Source organism: Xenopus tropicalis, chromosome 3 (assembly GCF_000004195.4).
Source record: "Xenopus tropicalis strain Nigerian chromosome 3, UCB_Xtro_10.0, whole genome shotgun sequence".
In the NCBI taxonomy this organism is placed as follows: Eukaryota; Metazoa; Chordata; class Amphibia; order Anura; family Pipidae; genus Xenopus; species Xenopus tropicalis.
The window spans coordinates 59140352-59167738 of NC_030679.2; the positions used below are offsets into that span (position 1 = coordinate 59140352).

At 38.4% G+C, this 27387-nt stretch overlaps 1 protein-coding gene across 5 annotated transcripts; it reads right to left on the minus strand.

Annotated features, from left to right (window-relative positions):
- Nucleotides 1-1719: 1719 nt before the first annotated feature.
- Nucleotides 1720-26142, minus strand: best3 (bestrophin 3). 5 transcript variants are annotated; one of them, XM_031897743.1, is made up of 10 exons: nucleotides 26004-26142; nucleotides 19465-19633; nucleotides 13252-13346; nucleotides 9549-9782; nucleotides 7778-7932; nucleotides 6548-6625; nucleotides 6305-6457; nucleotides 3971-4051; nucleotides 3384-3535; nucleotides 1720-2707 (listed from the first exon to the last, which is right to left on the minus strand). In XM_031897743.1, exons 2-10 carry the CDS (start codon nucleotides 19614-19616, stop codon nucleotides 1834-1836), a joined length of 1974 nt encoding a protein of 657 aa, XP_031753603.1. In that variant the 5' UTR covers nucleotides 19617-19633; nucleotides 26004-26142; the 3' UTR covers nucleotides 1720-1833.
- Nucleotides 26143-27387: the final 1245 nt, after the last annotated feature.

Consider the following 27387-nt stretch of genomic DNA (forward strand, 5'->3'; position numbering starts at 1 on the left):
CAGTTTTGAAATTACTTATGAATTGTTAACAATAGCCAGTTTTCAGCAGGGACACAAAGAACTGCCAATTTGGTTCATTTTTACAAAGAACCACCACACTTTGATATGGACAAGGCTACTAATCCTAACTAAAATATATCCACAGGTTGGAATATTTTGAAAAGATGGTGTCATATATAGACATTAGAGCGCATGTACTTCTGCAAGCGCAGTGAGCAAAGTGCAGTTTCAAGCACAATTGCCATGGGTTTTTTTCCTGCAATGCAGTGAATTCTGCAAAAAGGGGTGATGCTGTTGTAGTGTGCTATTAAACCTTGTGCAGGTTTTGCAGAGCTCTATAAAAATATCACATTAAACATACAATATGTAAAACACTGTTTAATATAAATACTTTTCATGAAAAATATATCTAATAATATGTGCCATGGGATAATCCCATAATGATACGAAGTGCTCACACACAAAGTAAAAGCAGACATACATAGATGATACATCAGCCAGCGAATGCAATATGTCAGTGACAAAAAGAACATCACAGAATGGGGACCCATAGTAAAGATGTAAAAGTGCAATATTTACTGATATATACACCAATCTGATAATTTATACCCGAATAAGTAAGCTTTTCATAGGTAGGGTTGCCACCTGGCTGGTAAAAATAAAGCATGGTAATCATAGTGCATAGGTTCTCTCAAAATTATTCACACTCCCCAATATGAACTCTATCCCTAGTACCTCATAATAAAAGGCAATGTAGTGTTGGGTTGTGGGCCACAAATTATGGCCTCTTGACTTCCTATGACCAGGACCATAGGCAGTTGAGGTTTGCTTTACCTGTGCATGCTCCTGGTCAGCAAACTCCATGAGAGAGCCAGGCACAGAAACTGCCCTACTCTGCCTTTTAATAACCTGGAACAGAAGAGCAGGCCATAATGTGGTGTGTGGGTCATGTAGTTAGAGAAGAGGGCCCTCTGCAGATTGAGATGGCTTTAACTATTAGAACTAGTAGAATCAAGCTGTTAGTTTCTTGCTTCTGATAATGATTTACATGCATATAGTACAATTTGCAATATTGTCCATACAAGCAGTTTCTCAGGCACAGATTTTTAAGACTGAAATAGACATACAGGGCCCGATTCACTAAAGTCCGAAATAAGGAGTGCTATTTATAGCATGCGTTAAAAATCTTATCACTTCTTATTTTTCGCTCGATTCACTAAAAGGACACTTGTCATAATTAAGAAGCGATGTTCTTGGCGTTATTTATCTTGCGACGACATATTTTCAAGCAATATATTACGCAGCGCACAACATATTACGCAGCACGCGATATTTTACGCAGTAGTCTTCAGAAAGTAATGGTTACGTGGGTAATATATTGCGCTCTGTGTAAAATATCGCACGCTGCGTAATATGTTGTGCGCTGCGTAATATATTGCTTGAAAATATGTCGTCGCAAGATAAATAACACCAAGAACATCGCTTCTTAATTATGACAAGTGTCCTTTTAGTGAATCGAGCGAAAAATAAGAAGTGATAAGATTTTTAATGCATGCTATAAATAGCACTCCTTATTTCGGACTTTAGTGAATCGGGCCCACAGTGCACATATTATCACCAATTTAGCCTTTAGTAATTTTTTAGCAAATTTTCTGCAAAAATCCTTTCCATGGCATATGGAATCATCTTCTTACTCTGACACAAGAAAAAAAGGTAAAATATTGTGCAAAAAATAGATTTTAATACATTCATTTTAAAAAACAGAATATTCCCAATCATTCTTATAAGTTTGCTTTGTAACCTAGAGTTCTTAAATATATTAGAATACTTATTTTATTCTCTATGTTCTTTCTTTTCATCATGAAACTCCAGAATATCTGTCTCTTTAATCTCAGTATGTTTTGGTGGATTGAACACTTCTTCTCTAGGCAGCATATGAGCTCCTGGATTGGGGTCTGTTTCTGTTCTGTTCTCTGAAGCAATTAAAAGAGGAATGCTTTGCTCAGATTTTGTGTTTGGGGGAGCATTTGTTACATGACTCTCTGTTGGAAACACTGTGTCACTCCATCGGTGGAAGCGCTTTTGATGGTCTTTTGCTTTATTGGCTGATTTTTCCACACCTTGTACTGGTGCCTTTACTGCTCGTTCTTCTTGTGAAACTTGTTCAGGATGTTGTACTGCAGTGTTAGTATCACATTGATAATTACCAGAACATTCCATTGTATCAGATACTGTCAGTGAATTGGACTGAGGAGGGACAGCTGAATGGGCAGTGGTCATGGTCTCACCAGAACTACTTGTAGCTACTTCAGGAACTTTTAAAGCTATATCAGGTGTAAGCCCATTGCTGGTAGATGCTCTTCCAGAAGTATCAGACCTGCTAGCTTCCCGAATAGTTGACAAATCTCCCTTAGGTGTGGTGGGTTTTGAATTCTTATCAGTTGATTCCCGTCTTTTAGTATGGAATGCATGATGTCTTGCTCTATGTGGTGCATCATGAAAACTGCCGCTATAATTGAGTTCACTTGGAAAGAATATATTGGATGCATCACTTCCCTGTCTGCTGTACCCTCCCCGACTGCTGGAGTCTGGAGAATGTTCATGAACACTTAAAAAACGTTTTACTCTTCTCAAAACTGAATGTTGCCTTCTAGGTTTGTCTTCATCCAGCAGCCAGTCTTCCCGCAGAAATACCGAATCAGGGAGTCTGTAATATATACAGTTAGCACAATATGGTTTTTAAATTTACCTTCAGCTCTACTGCAAAATGAATGCTAACTGGTATAAGTGCAAACTAATGGTTACACAGCTGTACATGCCCAGTATATGGCAGCACTGCAAATACAGTGTTTTATAGCTGTCTGGTAATGCCCTAAACATGACTCTTATCTCCTGTTCAGCTACAAGCCTTTCCTTCTTTAGGGCCTGTCAGTACTATCAGTTTTTGGGTGTCATGTTTTTGAATTACTCCTTGTGTCTGTTTAGATCTGTTAATTCCTTCTCTTATCCCCTTCCTTTCTCCTAATGTGAAACTGTTTCCCATAGTATTACAGCTTAGGTTCTGATCTCTGACCTGATGTTTTGCTTGTTACAGATTCAGAATTTGCCTGATGATTTTGTAAAGCATTGCCTGATCTATTACAGGCCCTTCCAGCCCAGGTTTCTTATTGCTTCCTCATAGACTGCATCTCTGTTAATATTTCTCTCCCTTTCCTGCTGTTCTAGGAGCTAGGAACAAGTACTTTAGGGCTCCTGATTCCAAAGGTGACAAAAATCCAGAAGCTTTCTACATTGTCTGTTGTGTGCACGATTTACTGTGTACTTATGGTTACAAAGACGTTTAGAATAGCATAAGATTCTAGTTTACTGCTAAGGCAACTTACCCCATGTGGACAGTTGAACCCAAGAATGAAGGAATGCAGTAATCAGCAGCTGCTAGCGTGTATGGTGGTCGAACATCAGAGTCATTCCAGTAAATATCTCTGTTCATTTTTGGTAAGTTCATATGCATTTCATCCACAGCCATAAGTGATACCTGGATATAACAATTATTTCTATTAATATTCATTTTTTCAGTTTAAATAGACTATTCATGGTATTATTCAAAAGCTTAGCTTTTAAAGGCCAATGAAAGCCAAAAATGTAGTGGGTGTAATATTTCTCAAGTCCCTACCCCTCTGTGACCCTGATGCAAATCTCTTGTTTCCTGTTGCTGTCCCTCTTCTAAAATATGTGCCTGGCGGCACAGGCCCACATTCAGCACTTGAACATGAGTCTTAGGGGTTTATGGGCAATCAGCCTAAGTAATCTCAAATGTTTTATACTAATAATGAATTTATGCAATGTTACACATTGGCCTTATTAAGATGAATATGATTATATTTTATCCACACACACATATTTATAGTGAATTTTGCAATTTTGGCAAAGATACAACCCTAGCCTAAATATACCCCAGGGATAAACTGACCTGAAGATTTCTGTCTATGCACCAATTTGTTTCAAAGTCATCATCATCCTCACCAAAGGGATTAATAAGTTGCTCTGCAACCTGGGAAAAGAATGTTAATTAGTACTGGATATTACCTATTCAGTTACATTTTCAAGAACGAAGTAGTCGTGGACAAAAAAATAAATACATAATATTATAAGTAGGTTATGTAATGGACATGAATTTGGAGATTATTGTAAATAACAAATGCAAGCAATAGTGTGCAGCTTCAGACGTTTAATTTTATTCTGTAAAAAAGAGGGATATAAACCTCTAGTAAAATGCAGCATTAATACAGTATGTACTGCAGTTTTAGGCAACAGGTCATATGAAATTTGCTGCTGATCCAGAAATAGGACAGAAAAGAACTGCAAAATTAATTTGGGAAAACAAGCAAATGCACAATGTGTTGATATCCTGGTTGTTGCCAAGTATGCCGCATCTGTGCATCATATAGAATCTTGCACACACTCATTTGCAAACCCAAATTTAGCATGCAAAGTGAAAAAGTGCTGAAATCAGGGTTTTTTTTTTCATTTTGCATGCTATGTTCGTGGTGTGCAAATAGCTGCAGGCCTCTGCGCTCTGTTTACTAATACAGCACTGACTTAATAAATCAGTGGTGCATTTGTAAGGGGTGGACGTGGGGAGGTATAAAGGTCCACTCCTGCTGCCCCATGGCTTGCAGGTCAGTTTAAGGTAGCCAGGTGTGTATTTAGGTCCGGTACTGCCCTAGGCACCGGACCTAGATACTGCCCTACGTTGTGCATGTGTGCATGATGTCACATGCAGCGTGCTGGTGATGTCACTTCCACAGAGCCTGCAATCCCCTACCCCCCAGCTTTGTTGCTGGATTTCCTATGGAAATCCACAGTGGATTTGTTTTCTAAATGTTCAATTCTGTTCAATTCTAATTGCTGATTCGTTGCATCACTGGTTACTATCTGCAAGGCATTTGTATGATCTCTACTTGCTTGGGTGGGCTTTCTTTTCCCTCCCACACTTCAAAAGCATACAGGCAGGTTCACTGGCTACTGGTAAGAATTACCCTAGAATGTGTATGTATTAGACACCTAGACCAGTGCTGTCCAACTTCTACAGTGCCGAGGGCCGGAATTTCTCTAGCATACATGGTGGAGGGCCGCTAATGGAAGCCAGTTTTGACCACCCCCCTTTTTGAAACCACACCCACTTCAAACCACACCTATTTTATCACAATGGTGGTAGCACAGCAAAATCCCAAATGCTTGGTCCTTACTGTGGGGATATCAACCATCATTCATATGTGAAAGAATTATGTCATATTAAGATATACCCTTAAATTCCATATGCCTCCTCCTCCCCTGTGGATAGCAGAGCAACCCCCAGTACATAATTACACACCTTAGGGACCATTTAATGGCTATTTCCAACTGCTAACAAACTCCCACAACAAACCCCTGCCAGGTTCACCTCCCACAAGCAGCATAGGGCAAACAGAGTATGGCACGCACAGGCAGCACTCTGCCTGTCCTATGCTGTCTGTGTGTGCTATACTCTGCCTGTCCTACCCTGCCTGTGTGTGCCATACTCTGCCTGTCCTACCCTGCCTGTGTGTGCCATACTCTGCCTTCCCTATGCTGCCTCTGTGTGTCATACTCTGCCTTCCCTACCCTGCCTGTGTGTGCCATACTCTGCCTTCCCTATGCTGCCTCTGTGTGCCATACTCTGCCTGCCCTACCCTGCCTGTATGTGCCATACTCTGCCTACCCTACCCTGACTGTGTGTGCCATACCCTCCCTGACCTATGCTGGCTGTATGTGCCATACTCTGCCTACAGTACCTATGTCTGAGGTGTGAAGAAGTGAACAATGGGAGTGATTACAGGCTGAGCCTGAGGTGTGAACACTGCAGGGGGTGAACAATGCAGGTATTAAAAGGTGTGAAAAACACAGGGGATTACATTTTTAAAACAATACAGGGGGATTACAGCTTGAATCTGAGGTGAGAACCATGCAGGGGGCCAGTTAATCACAGTACTGATACCATTTAATGCTTACTCAAAGGTAAGGCATCAAAGCAGCCAGACAGGTGGGGGGCCACACAGAGGGGGGTCGCGGGCCGCATGCGGCCCGCGGGCCGCCAGTTGGACAGCACTGACCTAGACCAAAAGCTCAGCAGGCATAGGGACTGATTAGAATGATGTATAATCTCAGCAGAGCACTGTACAATATGTCAACACTGTTTAAACAAAAGATGATAAATGCCAATGCAGCTGCTATGTAGAGATGTGTGGAGAGATCTTTATGGATATCACATGATGTTTTAGCTTACCTTTAGCCAGCCTGCATAAAAGAAAAATTGCAGTAATGTGAAGACTGGAATATACAGGTCTAAATCATGGCCAGGATATGCTTGCTTGGGATCTAAGAATTGACGTCCAATTATACAAGCAAAAAAAAATGTATATACAGCAAGTGTTACTACCTGCAAAGCAGAAAAAATATTAGAATGAATTTATGCCTCACTGTGAAAAAATCATTGTACATTTCTTAACAAGGGAGGCAAAACTTGTACCTGAGTGTAGACTAGAGGGATTCCAACCCAGTCATAGCCAAACAGTAGACTGCACCAGGATCGGAACTTGTTCATCTCCTGGGATCAATCAAATGTGAATATATTAAGTTTTAGTGATGATTAGCTATAAAGATATAAGGGTTAACAATGATAAGCTATTAAAAACAAACTATACATACAGAAGTATACTTGAAACACTGGATTCAGTATTGTAACCACAATATAGTTTTTTACAAAAATTAATTTTAACTTTAAAAATAATCTAGCTATTATTGTATAAGGCTAATGTTATACCTAACAGCTTCTCCAGCAGCATATTTCCGAAAACAGCCTGTACCAGCAGTGGTAGTAGGTTGCCGTGAAACCCAATAGCACACAGCATGGTCACAATACGACACAGCAATCTTACACATATCTGCAAGCAGTTTCCACCAGCAGAGAAACTGACAGGCACATCATTAGCCTAAACCTGCAGTTCTGTTGTAGGCAGGCAGTCGATTTGCAGGCCAGAACAAATGATTAGATGACAAGTATCATGCATGGTCTTGCAGTATTTTAATTATTTGCAATTTACTGTATAGAGACCAACTGATTGCAATAATTATGAGTGCAGTTCTTAGCAATTTAAAAGACTGAAATTAACACTGATATTATTAAAAACAGAGTAAACTGCAAAATAATACTGATAACAAGTGCAGTTTAGAATGGCTATTACTATTCAGGACACGAGCCAATATCTTCAGCACACAAGACCTGGCAAGTTGTTACTCCCTGCAATGTCTAGTAGGCCATGGGTTACATGTGTTTCTGTCTCTTCCTGTCAGACTGTCTGTGGTTCCTAAACCATAGTTGCTGGACCTTCACAATAGGCTTTAATCATCAGTTTTTTTTTCTACAGATAGCAGCAGAGGGTCAGGGTCCTGCAGGTGTGCTTCAGACCCCTCCTGAAGATATTTTGTGGGGGGACGGCTTAATGCAGGTACTCAGCTGCCTTCTGCTCTCCCAACTCTTTACAGATCCAGCCCGTAGCTTGACATACCTACTTTAAGTAATTATTACTTCCTTAGTCCGCTACACAAGATATTTTTAGATTTTTCTATGATACAAGCGAAAACATCTGCACCTCCATTAATAGATCATACTATTAACAGCTTAGGAAAAGAAAATAATTGACCCAACATTCACAACTTGTCACAGAGGTTCAAGCTTCATTTAATTACTTTTACTTACATTCATCATCATTTGCAAATCTATACTGTCCCGAATTCTGCCTTCTGATCTAGCTTTTGAAGCAAGATTTCCAAACCAGATTACAGGCACCCAGTATTTAAGATGGGGAGATTTAAGGCTGTCAAATAGTTTTCTTTCATCTGAGGTCATAAACCCTGTTAAAAACAGAACTCTTGTTAAATTTTGCAACTCGTAAATAGGCCTGAAATTATTTATATTGATATAAAACAACTAACCTTGCAGCTCTAGTCAGTGTAAATAAAGGCTAATTCTGGGACACTGATCACTGCCAAAAATATGCTGATTCCCTTGGGATTGAATTTATTCCACAAAATGTATAATTTACACTGTAAAAAAAGGTAAACTAAAAGGTTGTATGTTTTTTTACTGAACTCATTTAGGCTACACATTGTTATACACTGGATTTGCCCAGTGGTGTTTTTCTTTACAAATACTACCTAGTACTTAAAGGAGAAGGAAAGGCTAAGTCACTTGGGGGTGCCATAATGTTAGGCACCCCCAAGTGACTTAGATCGCTTACCTTGTACCCAGGGCTGGTGCCCCTGTTAGGAGAAAAAAGCACCAGCCCAGGGTACTTGTAGTGAGCGCTTCCTTCTTCCTTTTTCTTCTGCCGGCGAAATCCGTGGGCCGGCGCAAGCGCAGTAGAGTGAAAAGCCGACTTTCTTGTTCAAGTTCGGCTTTTCACTCTACTGCGCAAGTAGGAAGCGCTCGCTGCTACCCGGGGCTGGTGCTGTTCTCTTCGTACAGGGGCACCAGCCAGGATAAAAGGTAAGCGATCTAAGTCACTGGGGGTGCCTAACATTTTGGCACCCCCAAGTGACTTAGCCTTTCCTTCTCCTTTAAGGCACACAGGTCAGTAATGGATGGTGGTATATATTTTGCATTGTTCTGTATACAGTATAACTATAGTTTATTTTCTGTTTAACTTCAAGTAGCTAGCATAGAAACTGTTATTGGCTATTTTTATACCATCATCATTTTTGGCCTTCTTGATGAAAAGAGTCTTTCGTTATGCAGCACATTCTTTGTGCCAGCACGCATCAACACATGTTACCTGACCTCTTGCTAGCTGTGATAAACCATAAGCCCTTTTTAGAATGGCATGCCATCTATATATAAATCACATGACTCCAGGGGGTTTCTTGGTGTTCAGCTGGCAAATATACACAAAATAAAGGAAACAATACAGTATTCATATTGCCCCTATTTTTAGCTTCCATCTACAGAATTATATAGTTGCAAATGCTCAGACTGGCCTTTCATTAAACTGTCACATCTCCAGTAAGGGCAGCGGTAAGGTAATACATGGAGCACTGCAAGGTTTAATCAGACATGTGCTTCACGTATAGGGTAAAGCTTGGTGCTACATACAGTACTTCATACTTACTCTACTTAACTGCATCAAAATTATGTTTCTTAAATACTGGTTTAAAAAAAGGGAAAATTGTTAAAAACTATTTAATTTAAACAGGCATAACCACAGGCAACTTGCAGCCATCCAGATATTGTTGTATTTCATGTGTAGGGCCTTGATTACCTATAAATAAATTAAAAAGTAATGGAACATTTTGGTGATGTCTGTAATGCCCATGCAGGTTATCGGGGGTATGTTATGTTTGAATTTATGTGATTTTATTCCACAGTTATTTTGAGTAAATAATCTGATGTTTAGTTTTAGGTAAGCTTTTCAAAGGTAAATACATGTATTCATGATTTATTGCAGTAGGTGACATGTTTGAGAACAAAATACCTGCTTCTACAACATGGTCCATGGTTGGAAACCTTTTATATACAGCAGTGCTGACAGAGCGGAAGATCAGTAGGGATGTTAGGTTCACATAACGCATAAGAGTTCTTCTCAGCAAACGCCCATATTCATCTCTCCCATGTACATTGCTGGAGATGAGGAACATAAGTCTGTCAGGCCAAGGAAGATTCACAAACTGGTTCCACCACCGGTTTACCACAAGAGTGACATAAAACCCTATAAGTTGAAAAAATATATATTGTTTCCTGTGGCAGACAAAAGATAAATATGCACTTTTTTTTGTATTTGAATATTTGACAGCCTCAGGGTTCCAAGAATGTATTTACACGTAGAATGTATTGTATGGGATACTAAAGGGATACTGAAATAAGTACTGACACAGAATATATTGTATGATACTGCGATAAAAATTGTTTACTTGTACCCAAAAGCAACGTGTAACATTTATATAATGTAGTCTAAAGTTACCAGGTCACTTGAAAATTCAGGGCATGTCTAGAAAAAAACAGCTAGAAGGGCTGTGATGAAAGCAATTTAATTGATTTGCGGTGCAGTGCCTTGCGACATGGATTTATTAGAAGTGTCCCCGAATTAACCCTAAAGTACACACTTGTTTTGCTTGAAGGGAAAATATATATTTGGCACTCATGCAGCAAGAAACAGTCTCCTGTTTCGCTTATGATAAGCATTCTAGAACTGGTGTAGAAATGACAGCAAAATGCTTGCATTTGGATCAGATATCCATCATCTAAGCAGCTACATACATGTACTGCACTTAGTTAAGTGAGTGTAAGGGCAAGGTCACACAAGGCGGATTATTGACCTGTGGATAAACACAGGCTGACAATCCACCCCTACACTTACACTGATTCTGCCCGGGTGCAGGCACATGCAGCCTATATCTGCCAACACACGCCAAGTTTCGGATTAATTGGCAGATATCACTGAATCTAGTGCAGGTCAAAGCGAAAAAAATAGATTTGGTCCTTATTCTAAATGCTTTGTGACGCTAGAATGCTGCTTACATTTTTATGTTCTTAGCTGTGGGACAAACCATTGCCAGGGTTTGCAAAAAGGATTTCACAGGATTAACGGATGCTTCTAAATGACATTGGATTCAATTAAATACAATATTGATACAAATTTGTCAAACTTTTCAACACATTCCAGTGTATACTTTAGAACTCATGATTACAACTTGGCATACCTGTAAAATACCCTTGTTTGGTGAGACCATGAAATGAGTGGATCTTTGCCTGATTTGTCATTCACATGCTGGGCCAAATAATGCTGATAGGATCATGATCATGGCACTTATATTGTAGTGTCACCCACTGTGACCTACAGCACTTACATTTGCCTATTTGTGTCTGTTAGTTACCCTCCCATATAGATTGTAAGCTCTACGGAGCAGGGACCTCCTTCCTCTTGTGTCTTTGACTCTTATTGCAAATGTATCTTGTATTTATTTGTATTTATTGTTGTACTTTGTATTTATCTATTATCTTAATAACCCCCTGTTTGTATAAATGTATTCTACTGTATAGCACTGCGTACATAAGTAGCGCTTTATAAATAAAGATATACATACATACATACATACATACATACATCATATTGCAGGCCTATTTAGACCAATTAGGTAAGGACTGCATCAAAGGGCTTATGTGGTCCTTACCCAACAGGATTTTCTAACCTGGACAGTACATATCTGGGTGAATTTATCCAGAGATCAGTCAGGGAGGAGAGTTAACATCTTATACTGACCATGTTTGGCCCACTTATATATAGGGATAACTCTCATGGGGGCTTTTGTACACCTCTCTGGAGTAGGGTTAGAGCAGGGATCCCCAACCTTTTATGCCTGTGAGCCGCATTTAAATGGAAAAAGTGTTGGGGAGCAACACAAGCATGAAAAAGGTTCCTGTAGGTGCCAGTAAGAGCTATAATTAGCTACTTAATAGCCCCTATGTAGACTGGTAGTCTGCAGAAGGCTCAATTTGGCATTATACTTGGTTTTTATGCAACCAAAACTTGCCTCCTTACCAGAAATTCAATAATGAGCACCTGCTTTGTGGCCACTGGGAGCAACATCCAAGGGGTTGGTGAGCAACATGTTGCTCACGAGCCACTGGTTGGGGAACACTGGGGATGATAGAGCTGAACCTTATCTATTGTCTTTCTTCTCAGGTTCTTTTTCATATTATGTGTAATCTTTTCAAACATTACACTGAACCCTAATGCAGTGCTGGGTCATTGTTGCACATATGTTTGTGATACAAATACACATACAACAAATGTAATGACTATTGCTGTATGTACCGTATATGCAGATCATCTAATCTACAGGGAAAGATAAATGCTGGAAAACTTTGAACCAATATTCAGAGGGGGTAGATTTGTCCCGTTTTACTGCAGAAATGAAATCTACATACAGATACATCTAGAAAGGATGTCTATTTTATCATATGTTTTAAGGAGGGGTAAAATGACAGTTCATGCATTTTCTAAAAAAATATGCACCTGAAGCCTTGCAAAAACAAATGTTTTACTATATATTTAGAACAGAAAGAAATCATTTTTATGAGTGCTGTATAATTAATTTGGTTGTCATTATGAAAATCTAGTGTGACAAATTTACTGTCCCTGCCTTACATAAATATACACTGTAGTTAATTGTAAGTAGTATGCGTTGAATATAAAGAGTGATAGCTGAGAAACCTGGCAACATTTTTGGAAAACTGTGTATCCTGCGTATTTCCCGTTGCTGGTCTTCTTCCTTTTTATGAATACATGATGGCTTATGGATTTTGCAACCCCTTTGATTTTCTGGGCTCAAGCTAAATAACTTTCTGAAGAGTGATGCAAACTAACAGAAGGCAAAATTAAAAGATACAACAGAACAACAAGGCATTTATGATAAAGCAGGAAGCCAACTGTTTGCACTCAAAAAGAAGCAATTGAATAGGTGTTAGTACCCTTATCATGCCTTCTGTGTGCCATAAAATTTTCATGCAAAGGGCTTGATTCAATTAGGAATGATAACATTCTACTTCAATATTTCATTATAGGGCAAAGTATTCCTTGGTTTAACTACCTATGTGAACCAATGGGGTGGTTGCTTACTTTCTGACCACTGTAGAACAGTAACTGATAACTGCTGATTGATTGTTACTAGACCTCAGCATTTGGCACTTTATCTCTTTAGTAAAACCTCTTCAGGTTTTTGGCTGTCATGCTTTAACACCTCAACTTAACTTACTTTAAGAAAGTGGTCACACCATCAGCAGTTGTATATTGGGCCATGGCTGTTAAAGTTGGCTCAACTGCACATACAATTACATTTCTGTTTAAAAAAACACTGACATTTTTTTTTTGTAATGTCATTATCACAATAAAAGATCCCCTCTGCTGTCCCTAAAATAAGCTACGCTTTCTCTTCAAGCTTCCCTACTAATGATGCAGCTGCCTCATGGGCCTGTGGGGAAAGAGAGACTGGAGGTATGATTTTTTACTCAATTTTATTGATCAGCAAGCAAATAGTTCAATGTTGCCTTTTAAGTGTAACCCTTGGTAACATATGAGAAATAAGGTATCATACCTAAATGAACTTAGCCCCAAGTGCGTTATATCTTTCCAAGAGAAGCCGCTGCAAAAATCTGGCCCACGGGTAACTGTTACTTACCTAACACAAATGTTACTGGGATTTGTTCTGCATATTTGTCACAGTACATTGAGACTTTTTCAAAGTAACGTTTTTGAGAATCTGTAAGAAAGAATCTGCAGCAGAAAGACAATAAATGTATACCTCTAAAAATAGCTGTGTCACAACATCAACTATTGTGAAGTAACTTTGTGAGAGAACTGTGGAAAAGCAGAGTTCTGCCATAGGCTTTCCGAATGGCCATCATATACTTCCAACAATGCCAATGTAATTGTATGGTATATTTATGCACAGGCTATGAGTAAAGCTATGGTGTAACTAAGGAAATGTATGTATTTATACCCTCCTCATGGATTTATCTTAAGGAAACGGTTCCCAAACTATGGGGCTGACCACTTGGGAGAATTAGTTTGGTTTGAATGCAGATTTATTCCTGGAGCTATACGGTTATTCTGTTTTAAACAACTGCTGGACCACAAAAGGGAACTTGAACATGAAAGTATAATATCCCATGGAATAAGGAAGGTTGTTGAAGGCCAGGTTGAGAGACGTTAACAGTGTAGGTATAACTAAAACTGTATGGCTACATAGAAACACCTACTATCCATGTGCAAAAAATACACCTACTATACATGTGCAAGTTGTATAACACAGCTCCAAGCGGGAACGGAGGAAAGGCACGTATGTGATTCAGAAGTTTAAAGAGAGCTGCCTTTATAAAGGGAATGTAGGCAACAGGCAAATCATTCAAAGGTATTTTGTTGTCGCCAAAATTGGGGAGGGGGGGGTGAGGTTCTTAAAAATGTAGTTTATCTTTACTAAGCCTATTTTAAAAAATACAAAAACAAAAGAGTATACTAACTGCTTTTGTAATTAAAAATACAATCGGAATTTAACAAATCCCCAGTGCTTTTATTTCAACTGTCCAACCCTGAAGCAATTAACTATACAGACAAAAGTATTGGGTCACATTATACCGCCAAAAGTATCCATAAAACCCTCCTGCTCACTTTTAACACTAACTGTCTCTAGAAGCACAAGAACTAGTCATCAGAATATACACACAAGCCTAACATCACCATGTGCAACATGTTGCAGGGAATAAAGTAATGTAATATAACTTGTCCCTGCTTAAAAGGGCAATGCCAACAGTAAAGCTTGGTTGGATGATAAACAGGGGTCTGGTGATATTTTTCATGGTTTAAGCTTTGATCCTAAGTTGTGTTAAGCGCACCATACAATGACATTTTGACGTTTATTAAGAGTTGGGCTCAGACTTTTAGCCAAATAAAACAACAGATATTGATAACAAACAGCATGTACATTGAACTACATTCAACACATGCTGACTGCTTACTGTACTAATAAAAACTCATACACAAGCAGTTATTTTAATCTCACTAAAATTTAATTGTACATAAAGATCTATGGAACTAATGAAGAGGCTATGGCCATAAAGATTATGAGAAGGTTGCATCCCAGTTTAGGATTTTGATATTCTAAGATAATTTTTCCTCTTTCATACCTTATTGGGTTCAATGTCTGGGCTCATGATAATGAAGTAGGCATAGATCATAGCGTTAGGTGCAATCATGGTAGTGCTGTGACTACCACATGTTTAATGAGCCCTATAATGTAATGTTTAAGCTATGCAAAAACTTTCCCAGTTTGGTGGCAATTAACCCATGTGCTGCCAATTCACCACTATAGCAAAGGCACCCCCTCTCACACCCATGAGTGAATTTATTAAAAAGAAAGGATGCAGACAGAAAGGAGGAATGTGGGTCCTTTCTTGGACCCCCTGTCCCTCTAAGGCCTTTCTGCAGTTGTATAGTTGACTGATAGAAAGTTATGCCACTGAAGACAAAACCATGCTCACAGTGCCGTACTGAGAAAACCAGAGAATCACTGTAGGCATGATGGACACATAAGTAATTGCATTAAAATACACAGATATACAGGTATAGGATCTATTATCTGGAATATGGAAAGACCTGGAGTTTTCTGGATAAGCGCTCCATAGTTTGGATAACTATAAATCTGCTAAACATCATGTAAAATTAAACTCATTAGGATTGTTTTGCCACCAATACAGATTAAATCAGTTTAGTAAGATTAAGTACAAGATACTGTTTTATTATTACAGAGAAAACCGAAATAACTTTAGAAAAAATAGAATTCTTTGCTTAAAATGGACTTTGTGGGAGATGTACTTCCTGTAATTTGGAACTTTCCAGAAAACAGCTTTCCAAAGAAGGGATTCATATCTTTACTATATAACCTCTCATGAGTAAGAACCTTTTGTTTTTTGTTTCTACCTACATATTTAGCAAATATAAAAAGAAACATAATCACAGAATCAGAATCTTGCTTGATTTTGAGAAAAACATTTTTTTGTGATATTCTATGCTTTGATGCTTCTATATATTGTAAAGAGCTATAACAGTATAATATAGAAAAACTGCCATCCTTCAATGCCTAACCACAAAGCTTTACCAAAAGCTTTTAAGATGTGTATCTCTCTGCTTGCTGTTAAACTGCATCTCCCAGCTGGGAATTGTTGCCTAAGCAACAGCTGAAGAAGTGCAGATTGAGCATCCCGTTGGAATTCAGATGGTAGGGGTGATCTTACAGGCAAATATTCAAGGGCAAAACCAGAAACTCAGTTACAAGTTAGGACTAAGCAGGGCATCAGAGGCTTCAGGGGTCAGGGATTTATTAGGCTCTCATTTAATCCATTAAAAAAAAATCAGAATAAAAAGTTATTGTCTTGCATGCAGATGAAATAACAAAACAGGAGTGGCATAACTAAGGTATCTTTGAAAGGCAAACTACATGGAAATATTACAAAGCAAACTCTAAAGAACCACAGGGCCCTGAATACTCGCATGTAATATTTCTTGGAGTAACTTGTGTAATGCTATTAGGGAGGGTAATTTTATTGTTCTGTACACTTTTATTGTTCTGTGCCTTTTCTAGCACATAGCACATTAACTCCTCATTTAACTCCTCACTAGACATACTTGCCCTCACTGGCTCATGAAAAGACCGTTTGGGGAACTCTGAAGCATCCCCCTCAGATGCTGCTGAGGGAGTTCTCCTGCCACTAGCAATTTAGCTTCAGCCCCACCTGGCAGCTCTCCCCTTTCGTATGCAATATTTTGTAGCCATCTCTGAACTATTTTGATATTTCTGTCCCTTTCTTCTTTACTTTTCTTACCCATTTGCCTAGTGCTTTCTCCTTCTCTCCCCAATGTTTTTTTGCTCTTAACTGTTCTACCCCTTAACTTCTGTACTCCTTAGCTTCTGATCTTCCCTTTCCTCACCAAACACCCAGTTTAGCAGATCATGCACAGTAAGACCTTTAACAGAAAAGAATAACAGAAAGCTGGTTAAATAGTACACCCTTATTTGAAAGCGGCTCATAGTAGTTTACCTTAACTAAATAAACATTTGTAAACTGCAGTAAAGCACTGAAGCATACCTTTGGCAAATAGTGCAGTGTTTAAACAACGAATATTACACAGAGTGAATAAAGGGAAGACATCATTTTTTAGGTTTTCCTCACTTTCTGGTGTCCAGCACCTATTGTAATCTCATAGTGATTCCAGCAATGTTTGTGCATCCTTTAAATTACTTAAAGGGGAAGGAAAGGCTAATAAAGAGTTTATCTCAAGCTGCAGGCATACCTTTAGTTCTCTCAATAGTGCCCATAAGTCTCCCTATATTTCTACTGTTCAGATGATCAGAAAAAAACCCACTGAGCTCTGTAAACAAAATTCCCATAATGCCTCGCTCCTGCACCAAGACCCCTGTACATGCAGTTGTAAGACTATAAGGGGAAGCTTCCTGCTGAATGGCTCAGCTCACACATTTCTAAGGGAGGGGGAGGGAGTTCTTAGCATTCTTAAGGGGGTGGGAGCAGGAGAGGGGAGGAGAAAGCTGTGCAGACTCTGGCACAGGAAAAAGGAAGACAAGAAATCCTGTGTTTCTTTTGATAGAGGACTCTCTCTGTGCACGCTTATGGCTGTATTTACATAGACCTTTCTGATAAAGCTTACTTAGTTTTTACATTTCCTTCTCCTTTAACCATGGTCATCTAGTGTGTGAATGTGTGACCATTTGGAGAAAGAAGGCACATTCCAGTGGACATAATTTTGTCAAATCAAAGGTCTTCATCACAAAGATTCTATGACTGCAAGTGAAAACTCTGTAAGTATTGCCAGCATTGTGCATCCTTGGCAAGAAAGGAGTCTTACATTTAGTAAAATGCAACAACATGAATTTTTTAACCCTTTATGTGCGACAGATGGTATTTACAGATTACCCATGTGATATATTTCTAGGCCCTTGTTTGTTCAGTGCGAATTCCACTACAATACAAGAAATCAGTCAATGCACAAAGAACTAATGCATGAGAGATGATTCACAGTCATTCTATGGGTTATGCAGGGATGCGTCAAATCCATCATTTTTGGATTTGGCTTAATATTAAACCTTTGGCAAGATTTGGCCAAAAACCAAAACAGTTTTGAACCAAAAAAGCAAAACCTTAAAAGATTGCATAGTCTGAAAAAATGTTGTCACATTCAGTTATGCATTGCTTCAGGTTCATTCTACCAGGGCATACTCTCAGTGGTTTATAGTTGGCACACCTGCAGAAGATATGCCCTGCATGCCATGGGTCTTCAGGTCACTGAATTAGAATTTTGTTTGGCTGAGCACTAGGAATTTGACTAAGCTTTTTGAAAAATGTTTGAATAAATGGCAAGTCTTTAGGTTTCTAAACTATTAGCTCATTTATTTACTCTTAACATTCTTACTTTTTGTTTTCAAATTCTCTTTATTGTTTTTTACAATAAACAACAGAATGTTTAACAGGATACAAATATGTTGTTTTAAAGAATGATAACATTGTACTTTCTAAATTAACAAGAAACTAGTTCTAATAAACCTTTGACCTGTTTCTCTTTTACTACCTCTATACTCGACAATCATTTTAAGAGCCCTCTTAACTGAGATCCATAGAAGGTAAATAATGTAAATGATTTATGAACAATAACAGCATTGTAGTCTATACCTTTATTTTTTCAGTCTACATTCTGATCTAAAGCAACCTTCACTTGAAACAGCCTGGCCAACCATTCAGCAAGAGATCCCCCTGAAGGACTTGCTTGGTTTAACTTTGGTTTAGCATTTTCTTACTCAGCCTATGATAAAAACCTACAAAGATGTCTATGCCATGTAGTGTTCCATATACCCCACAGTTCTGCTGTACATGCCACATGTGCTATATGTCATACCACACCACTTGGGGAATATGCCATGTCCCCTCCAAGCATTTTGGGGGAATTATAACACAATAGGAATGCTATTGTAGTAAAGGATAGCTGTAGCCTGCTGGTTTGAGAGACAACAGCAGCTAGATACAAGTAAGTATATAAAAGAGTAAAAAACAAAAATATATACATTATTCATATTCATATATTCATATTTTCATGATACAAATACATAGGGATTTAGGGAAAGTAAAATATAAGGGTATAATGATTAAAAGACGGAGATGAGGTTAACAGTGCTTTTAGTAGCTTTAACACACAAGGCCAACATTGCTGTATATTGTCCAATTTGAGCAACTATTTTAATTTTTTTATGCATTTTTGTTTTACTTATTTAGCTTTCTGATCTGCCATGCTATAGTCTGAATTGAAAATGCTGGATGGTAGCTGGGGTACCACTTAACCTAGCAACCAGTCATTGTCTTAAATGACAGACTTAAATAAATAAATTGTTAGTAACATCAATACAAATCTAGCCTCAGTATAATTTTGCCCCAGAAAAAAGAAAAAGGCAGGACAGAAATCAAACCTAAAATAACTTAATAACATAAAAAATTGTTCAGGCAAAATACATTTTTTTACAAACTTGCTATTATATTTTCCCTAAGAAAAAAATATATTATATACAGTAAATATATATTCATATAATAAATATATAAATAAATATATTCTTTTCTGAGCAAGACTTTCCCAATGATGGCCATTATACTCACAATCACATATATATACAACCACATTCTTTTTAACAACAGTTTGAGGGATGCATGCTAAATATCCCAGATTTATCTAAGTTTCCCTTTTTATTTGGGGGTGCCTGCCTTTTAGCATTACCAAAAAGTTACAGTTCTCTAACACTGTAGAACTGATGTAAAACTTACTATTAAAGGTACTGTACCTGTATATGACACTCAGTGTGGTGTATAAACTAGTGAACAGAAGAAATTCCCTGTAGAGCAGTTTATAAATACTTCCTCTCCACTTAAGGAGTAATCGATGGAATCCAAAGAATGTGGCATTAGCTACTTTACTGGAGTATGTTACAGTCATCTTCTGTACTGGCTATTCTGTAAGAGAGGAATGAATGCACTAAAGCAGATGGATTATAGGATGCAACATGCAGAACGTTTGCCTTGTTTACGTTTAAATACAATGTACATTTACGCTTAAAGGGACACTGACACGACCCAGTATAAAATATAAGTAGATAAAAGTCCCCCAAAGGCACCTCCCAACTGAGTGGTACTTACCATAAAAAAATTCAGGAGATCAAACTTGCCAAAATCTATTGAATCGGCCTATCAGTTCATGTTGGAATCTTTGTATCACTCCGCTTAGTCAAGAATTCTCAAAGGTTGTCAAGGATTCTTTAGGTACTTTAATGTTAAAGTGTTTTTTTTTCACACTTGATTAATTCAAGTGACAAATGACAATCAACTAAACATTATAAACGTTTAGAAACATTCCATGTAATTTCAAGAAAAATCAATAAGATTTTTTGGAATTTTAATAAATCTGCCCTTTAGTTGCCATTGTGGTCCTAACTTAAAACCATTAATATAGATAAACTACTTAGAAGCAGAGAAACCAACTAGATCTGTGTGGTTAATTTTTTTTAGAGCTGATAAGGAATAAATAAAAAATATAATTTTCATTAAAAAAAATCAGTAAATTCCTATTAAAAGCCTACTCTAACAAATTCCATTCAAGCCCACTCATCGATGCAAAGGAATGCTGTAATTACCTTCAGTCTGGGGCTGGTATTTCCAGGGTGCCCTTAGTGAGTGGTACAAGTAGCTGCAATGTGGTTTGGGGGCAAATTTTACATTTAAAACATCCTACATGTAAAGTGGGACTCCACCCAAACACAACTTAAGCTTTTTGAAAATTAAACATAATTTCAAGCAACTTTGCAATTTACATCAATCTAAAAAATATGCAGCCTTTCTGTGATTTTTAATATAATATGGTTTGCAACAGTTACCTAAGCCTGGCCCCCTGTTCTCCTGCTGATCTGGCTGACTACTTTCAGACTGCATCATGCAAATACCACACTTTCCTGCACACATGACGTCAATGAGGAAAGGAACATCACAGTGCAACGCATTGTGGGTTATGTAGTTCCTGCATGCTGTCTGTAATTGTGGAGAAGTTGTTACAATTTGTAACATCAATGTTTTAGTCCCTCCTCCCCTGCAAGATGTCAAATAATGCTGAAAGAGAAGAACTGCTTTGCAGCTGGATTTCAGCATATAAAAATTCATATTTATTTATTTATTCATTCATACTTTTTGAAGAAACAGATTACAGTGATAGGTATATTAGGGGTTTCTGTGTTATGTGGGGCTCTTTAACAAATTTTGGTTCGGAAGACCGAATTTATATTTGAGTGTAGATAAAAAAAGGTAAGAAAAAATTATTTATTTTTTTTACTAATTCATCCCACCCTAGACATGTACAAATGATTGGGGTGCATTGAGCATTTTTCAGAGCATTATCTTTTTACCTCTTCATAAAAATACCCCCAATATTACATACTCAGTTAATTTTTATTAAAGGAGAAGGAAAGGCTAATAAAAGAGTTAATCTCAAGATGCAGGCATACCTTCAGTTCTCTTAGTAGTGCCCTTAAGTCTCCCCATATTTCTCCTGTTCAGATGATCAGAAGCCAAAAAGGAAGAAAAAACGCAGAGCTGTGTAAAGAAAGTTCCCATAATGCCTCGCTCCAGCACAGACACCCAGACCAGCTGAACATGCTCAGTTAGTAAGACTATGGGGCTGATTTACTAATCCACGAATCCGACTTCGTAAATTGTCGTGACTTTTTCGTAGCCGTTACGATTTGCTCGTATATTGTCGCAGCTTTTTTGTATTGAGCGCTCGTAAACGGTGGGCAAACCTTTCAGACTGATTTTGGAAGCCTCCCATAGGACTCAATGGCACTCTGCAGCTCCAACCTGGCCCAAGGAAAGTCACGATACTGAAGCTTGAATGAATCCGAAACTTTCGTACTCGGCGCGACTGCTACGAAAAAGTCGCGAGAATTCGCACAAATCGTAATGGCTATGAAAAAGTCGTGACAATTTACGAAAAAATCGCAAAATATCGATCATTACGAAAAAAATGCATTCGGACGTTCGTGGATTAGTAAATGTGCCCCTATGAGTCAGCTTCCTGCTGATTCCTAAGTGGGGGAGTGAGTTCTTAGCATTCTTGAGGGAGGGGGGAGCAGGAGAGGTGAGAGGGAAAAGTGCTGCATCTCTGTGGCAGAGGAAAACAGACACAACTAATCTTTTGACAGAAAACTCAGTGCAGCGTTTCTGTGAGTGCTTATGGCTGTATTTACATAGACCTTTCTGATATAGCTTACTTAGTCTTTACCTTTCCTTCTCCTTTAAGCTTGTATATATTGTATTTAGATTCTCAGCTTTACTTGCTCTAACTCCTGAAACAGAGTTGCAAGTCAACTGATTACATCTGAATATAAATCTTGTTATATTGTTTTAAGAGTAATTTACAAATAGCTTTAAAGCCACTGAAAATAATTAATGAATGCATACTGGAAAATTGCTTATAATTACAATAGCTGTCACTATGGAAAAATATAGTTTTTGGGTGCTGGACACTTTTAAGTAGCCACATCAGCTCAAATTACAGACCTTTAAAATGTCTGATACTGTTCTGTTCTTTGTTACCCCATAACAGATATTACATTTCAGTACTTAATAAAATATATTACTCATCCTTGAGAAAGGTCAGACTTAAGCTGAGTGTTATATTATAGTAACTTAATTAGAAAGGAACAACGTTTTTGTTTATTCACTCACTTAATGTCACATAATCTAAGCCCTTAGTGAACAGTTAAATATTATAGCGGTATTTGCGATGGAAATGGAATATGTTATGCACAATGTTCTTGAGCCTATTTGCACTATACTACTTATGTGCAACAATTTGCCATTGCCATGCTCCTATGCAAGAAAGCATTGTACCTAACTTCTGCCTTGACCAGGAGGCAAGTACAAAGCTCCCACTGTGAGTTGCTCCTACAGATGAGTGTTCCCTCACAAATGCAAATTGTGCCTTGGGTATATGGAGAAAAATGTTGCACATGATTTTGACATGTGGAGATATGCTCAAGTTTTGGGAAAACATGTTGTATTGTAGATAACAAAAATTGTTAGTTTAAAAAAGTTAAATGCCAATATAGTATTCATCAAACATTATAAAAAAAATGTTTAAGGTAAAAGAAAAAAGTACTTGTGGTGCCAATAAAGTTTCCCTTTAACTCAATCAATAAATAACAAAATATGAGTTACTGAATACAACAGTGTTGTTAGCCAGCAGTTCTAGAAGAATCACATGCAGCCATCATGTTCAACCAACCTGATAATGGTCAGGAGTCCTTTGGTTGTCCCTAGACACAGCCTCAGAATGAGTACTTTCACAGCCTCCTGTTGCTGGTAACTGAAGCTTCCTACATACAGCGATGAAAAGTTCCTGGTGACCAGATGGACAAGCACAAGGGACAGAGTGCCTTTCCTACTTGTAGCATGTTTGTGCCAACTTACACTGTCAGTTACATCAGAGACTGTGCCGGGAATGAAAACAGCCAACAGCTGCTGATCGTGCTCTCTCTTCTTCTATATTTATATATCCACCTGGCATGCGAAAAACACCACTGACCAAGGGTTCTGAAAACAGATCTCGGGCTTCAAGCTCTCAGGGGAACACAATGTAATGACTCTGAATTGACAGGGAATACTTACAACCTATAAGCAACATATGAGCAAAGGAAATACCTAATTTGCAGTGCCTACCAAAAATGAATATTTTTTGAGGCTTAAAGCAGAACTAGAATATTAAACTGTTCATAGGTGGAGGGTGACTTTTTTGTTTGGGCAGGCTAAAGATCGCTCATACTAAAATAGACTGATCAAAAGCTAATGTGAGATTCGCTGCTGGCATAAAAGTGAACCCCCCAACTATCTCTTGTGGTTCCCACTGACTTCCAGATATATTGTTCAAAAGTGCGAGTGCTTTTTTTCAGCCTACAATATTAAGTATTCATACATGCACTTCTGTGAGGGGTTCTCAATGCATTTGTGTTTGGGATCATTTAGCTTAAAAGAGTTTTAGTTAATTTTATAGAGAGAAAGGCAGTGGGTACTGACATCCCAGGCACATTATATACAGTTAAATGCTGTCTATATTTACAAAACCAACACATTATATGCAGCGAGAAGCAGTGGGTACGAATGGCAGATATACAGGCCCACACACTATAACACTGGCAGTGATACACAACATTGATTTGTTTCCCAGCTATGCAGTCTCATAAGGGCTCCACGGTAACTAACTAGAAATGAACAAAACAGTGACAAAGGTAATAAAAAGTAAGTGCAAAAGCAACAACAAATATAGAAAAGCACAATAAGCTTGTTCAGGGGATGGATTTAATTTCAGCTAGTGACTCAGCCTTTACAACATATACAGTATAGTACCTGTGGGAGTGGGATGATACAGTATAGTACCTGTGGGAGTGGGATGATACAGTATAGTACCTGTGGGAGTGGGATAAAATCTGCAGCAAATGTTCAGAGTTGGTGAGGTTCTCAGGTAAAGGTTACAGCCTGCAGATTCTTCTTATCAGTCTTCATTTCTGTACTGCCTTTAGATTGTAATATTTCCCCATCCCTGCCTACATCTGTGCCCTGATTGGTCAATTTTACTGTCTGGCAAGAGAGCTGTGCTCTGACTGAAGAAGTCACAAGAAGAAAGATCCAATCAGAGCACAGCTGATTACAGCAGAACCGGAGTTTGCAGGAAGGAGGAATGCAACAAGATTTCCCTATGTTAAAGGTTCCACACCAGTGAGTTTTTTTTTTAAGATGCCAAGCAGGTTTGGGGAGGCTTAGCCTTATTGAAAATCCGCCTATGAAACTGTTGCAGAGAGCCACCAAAGGAAGTGCTGGTATGAATTAATAGATACAGATGAGATTAACAATCTTAGATCATTAGTGGGGAGGATTACTGGGGGCAGACAATGATTTTTTTTTTATATGACAGGAAGCATGTTTCATGAAATACAATTTGCTTACACATTTTATTAAGGTTTTTTTTTTTTTTTTATTCCAATATAATCTCTTTACTAAACATTAGCAAGGGGAAATGCAAAACAAATAAATATATGTTTTGTATATGATCTTTTTATTGTTAAAAAGTACAATATCTAACATTTAAAAGTTATTTGTAAATGTATATGATATTAAAGCAGTATCTGACTGCCTCTTTATATTCTCTGCACTCCTGACACTGACTTCTGAAACAATGTTGCAAGCCAGCTAATTAATCTGATTATAAAATCTAGAGGAGACCTGACTTCTTCTCAAGGCAACTTCCGCGATTTTGGGGAAATCGCGGCGGCGAGTATGCCATCCCACCAGCGATTTACATTTTCGCCGGTGGGATGGCATTTCGGGGAGATTATTAGCCCGCAACAAGGGAGATTTGTCTCGGGCGACTAATCTCCCTGTGTGCCAGAGCCCTTTTAAGAACAGGACCCAGAATAAAGGACAAACAAACTGTTATCAGTTGGGTGAGGAGTCTAGAGGCTGTTACATTTGCAAAAGGAGGCTCAACTAAGTTTTGATGCAATATCTCTGTGCTCACATTTATGCACCTGTTTAATTTTGTTATGATGCATATTGCATATTTTCTGTAAATCCACTGCTGAAATACTACTGTTTCCACAAGGCATGTTATATATTAAAAGGAAGTTGATACTCAGCCAATGATAAACAAAACTCCAAAGACTTAAGAGGGGTTCCCAAACTTTTTCATATCACTGTATCTGCATGCCTTTTGGTCCTCTACAGTGATCACCCACTACTGGAATGACATTGCCACTTTTCTACAAACCCACCTTGCCTTCCTTAATTTCAGGTCATCCAAGGTATTTCTGTTGGGACACATTGATCAGATCAGACACATTGGTCAGATAACCCCAAGTCAATATAAATGTAGGCTTTTCCATCTGCTGTTTTTCTACGACAGGACGGCCACTAAAGTGGAAATTACAGGAGCCTCCCTCCTTGTCACTCTGGAAAAAAACTCTGTGAACAGCTCTCTTCTTTTGTACAAACTGGCCTACCAGGGCAGAGACTGCCCACAAAAAATTAACAAAATCTGGGATGTGTGAACTACCTGTCAAGTAACCCCTTCAGATCAGAATAGTAATTTTTGTTGTTATAAAAAATGCAAAAATAAAAACTATAAAAACAATCTTAAATATACAATAGCTACACATGGCTTTACTAGTTAACTATTAATATAGGTGATTTCCATATGGTTACACAAAAAAGTGCATTATGTAGCATACCTCTAAACACATTGTTAACTAGAGATAGAAATGTATAGGTCCTGACAGCCACTCACCCGTGTATCTGTGCGCGCAATCTAGAACTGTAGCAAAGGGAGAGGTACCACATCACAGTGACAGGCTGGCACTCCAAAAGCAATGTAAACAATATCAAGCGTGCACCTATATGCAAAACATAGTTACATAGGGTTGAAAAAGACCAGTGTCCATCAAGTTCAACCCATCCAAGTAAACCCAGCACACACAACCCACACCTACCAATCTATACACTCACATACATAAACTATAAATACAACCACTAGTACTAACTGTAGATATTAGTACCACAATAGCCTTGGATATTTTGATTGTTCAAGAACTCATCTAGGCCCCTCTTAAAGGCATTAACAGAATCTGCCATTACCACATCTCTAGGAAGGGCATTCCACAGCCTCACTGCCCTCACCGTGAAAAACCACCTACGCTGCTTCAAATGGAAGCTCTGTTCCTCTAATCTAAAGGGGTGACCTCTGGTGCGTTGATTGTTTTTATGGGAAAAAGAACATCCCCCATCTGCCTATAATCCCCTCTAATGTACTTCAAAAAACATGTTATATAAACATATTCTCCATTTTACTTTGTTTCTGGATAGTCTAATATGTAAGCATATGGCTAAGCAATTCATAGTGTAAATTGTATTTGTTTTATTGAAGCTATACACCTGAAAATAACATTTTGCCTAATAAAAGAAATTCTGTTATTTGCAAATGCTTCTGTCGCTGAATGCAAAATTTGCCTTTTTCCTTCACTTCTGGAGCGCTGGTCTCATATGTAAACACAAGCTAAGCAAGGCATGGTGTGAATCTTATTTATTTTAGTGAAGCTATACACCCGAAAATAAAATTTTGCCTACTTAAAATAATTCTAAGCAACTTTCTAAAACATGTTCAGTAGTTGCAAAGTTATTTGCAAATGCTTCTGCCACTGAATGCAAACTTTGCCTTTTTCCTTCAACACTAATAGTTTATATCGTTTAAACAACGTAGAAGTTCAGCCTTGCATGCTTTATTACAAGTCAATCACTCAGCTACTACATCGTTTCACAAACCACAACCACCAGGGCAGAGAACAGAAAACCGCTTAACAGCAGCTTGACTCTCAATTGCACAGCAGGCAGCACTCTATTTCCTTCTTTTTGTAAGAAACTTCGCATTTTAGTTTTAGGGGCATTAAATTGAAATTTAACAGAAGACTGTCCCTCTTGCAAGACCTCTACGTTTCAGGATGAACCCTTGGCTTGACCCAGGATCCACAGTAAAGCTCATTTGCCAGCTCCCTGACACAGCACTCCTAGCACCCTCAGTGTGGGCAGCCCGACCTACTGCGTGACGTCACCAAAGCGCTTCCCTTGCCTCCACGCAGGTGCGGCGTACCCGTGAGCGCTCATTGGTTGGAAGGGAT

Coding starts and splice junctions, on each gene's coding strand:
- best3 (XM_031897743.1), bottom strand. CDS start 19,616: ATGACTGTAACATACTCCAGTAAAGTAGCTAATGCCACATTCTTTGGA. Junction 4,052..6,304: donor TTTATGCAGGCTGGCTAAAG/GTAAGCTAAAAC, acceptor TTCTTTTCCCAG/GTTGCAGAGCAACTTATTAA. Junction 2,708..3,383: donor GGTTCAACTGTCCACATGGG/GTAAGTTGCCTT, acceptor TATATATTACAG/ACTCCCTGATTCGGTATTTC.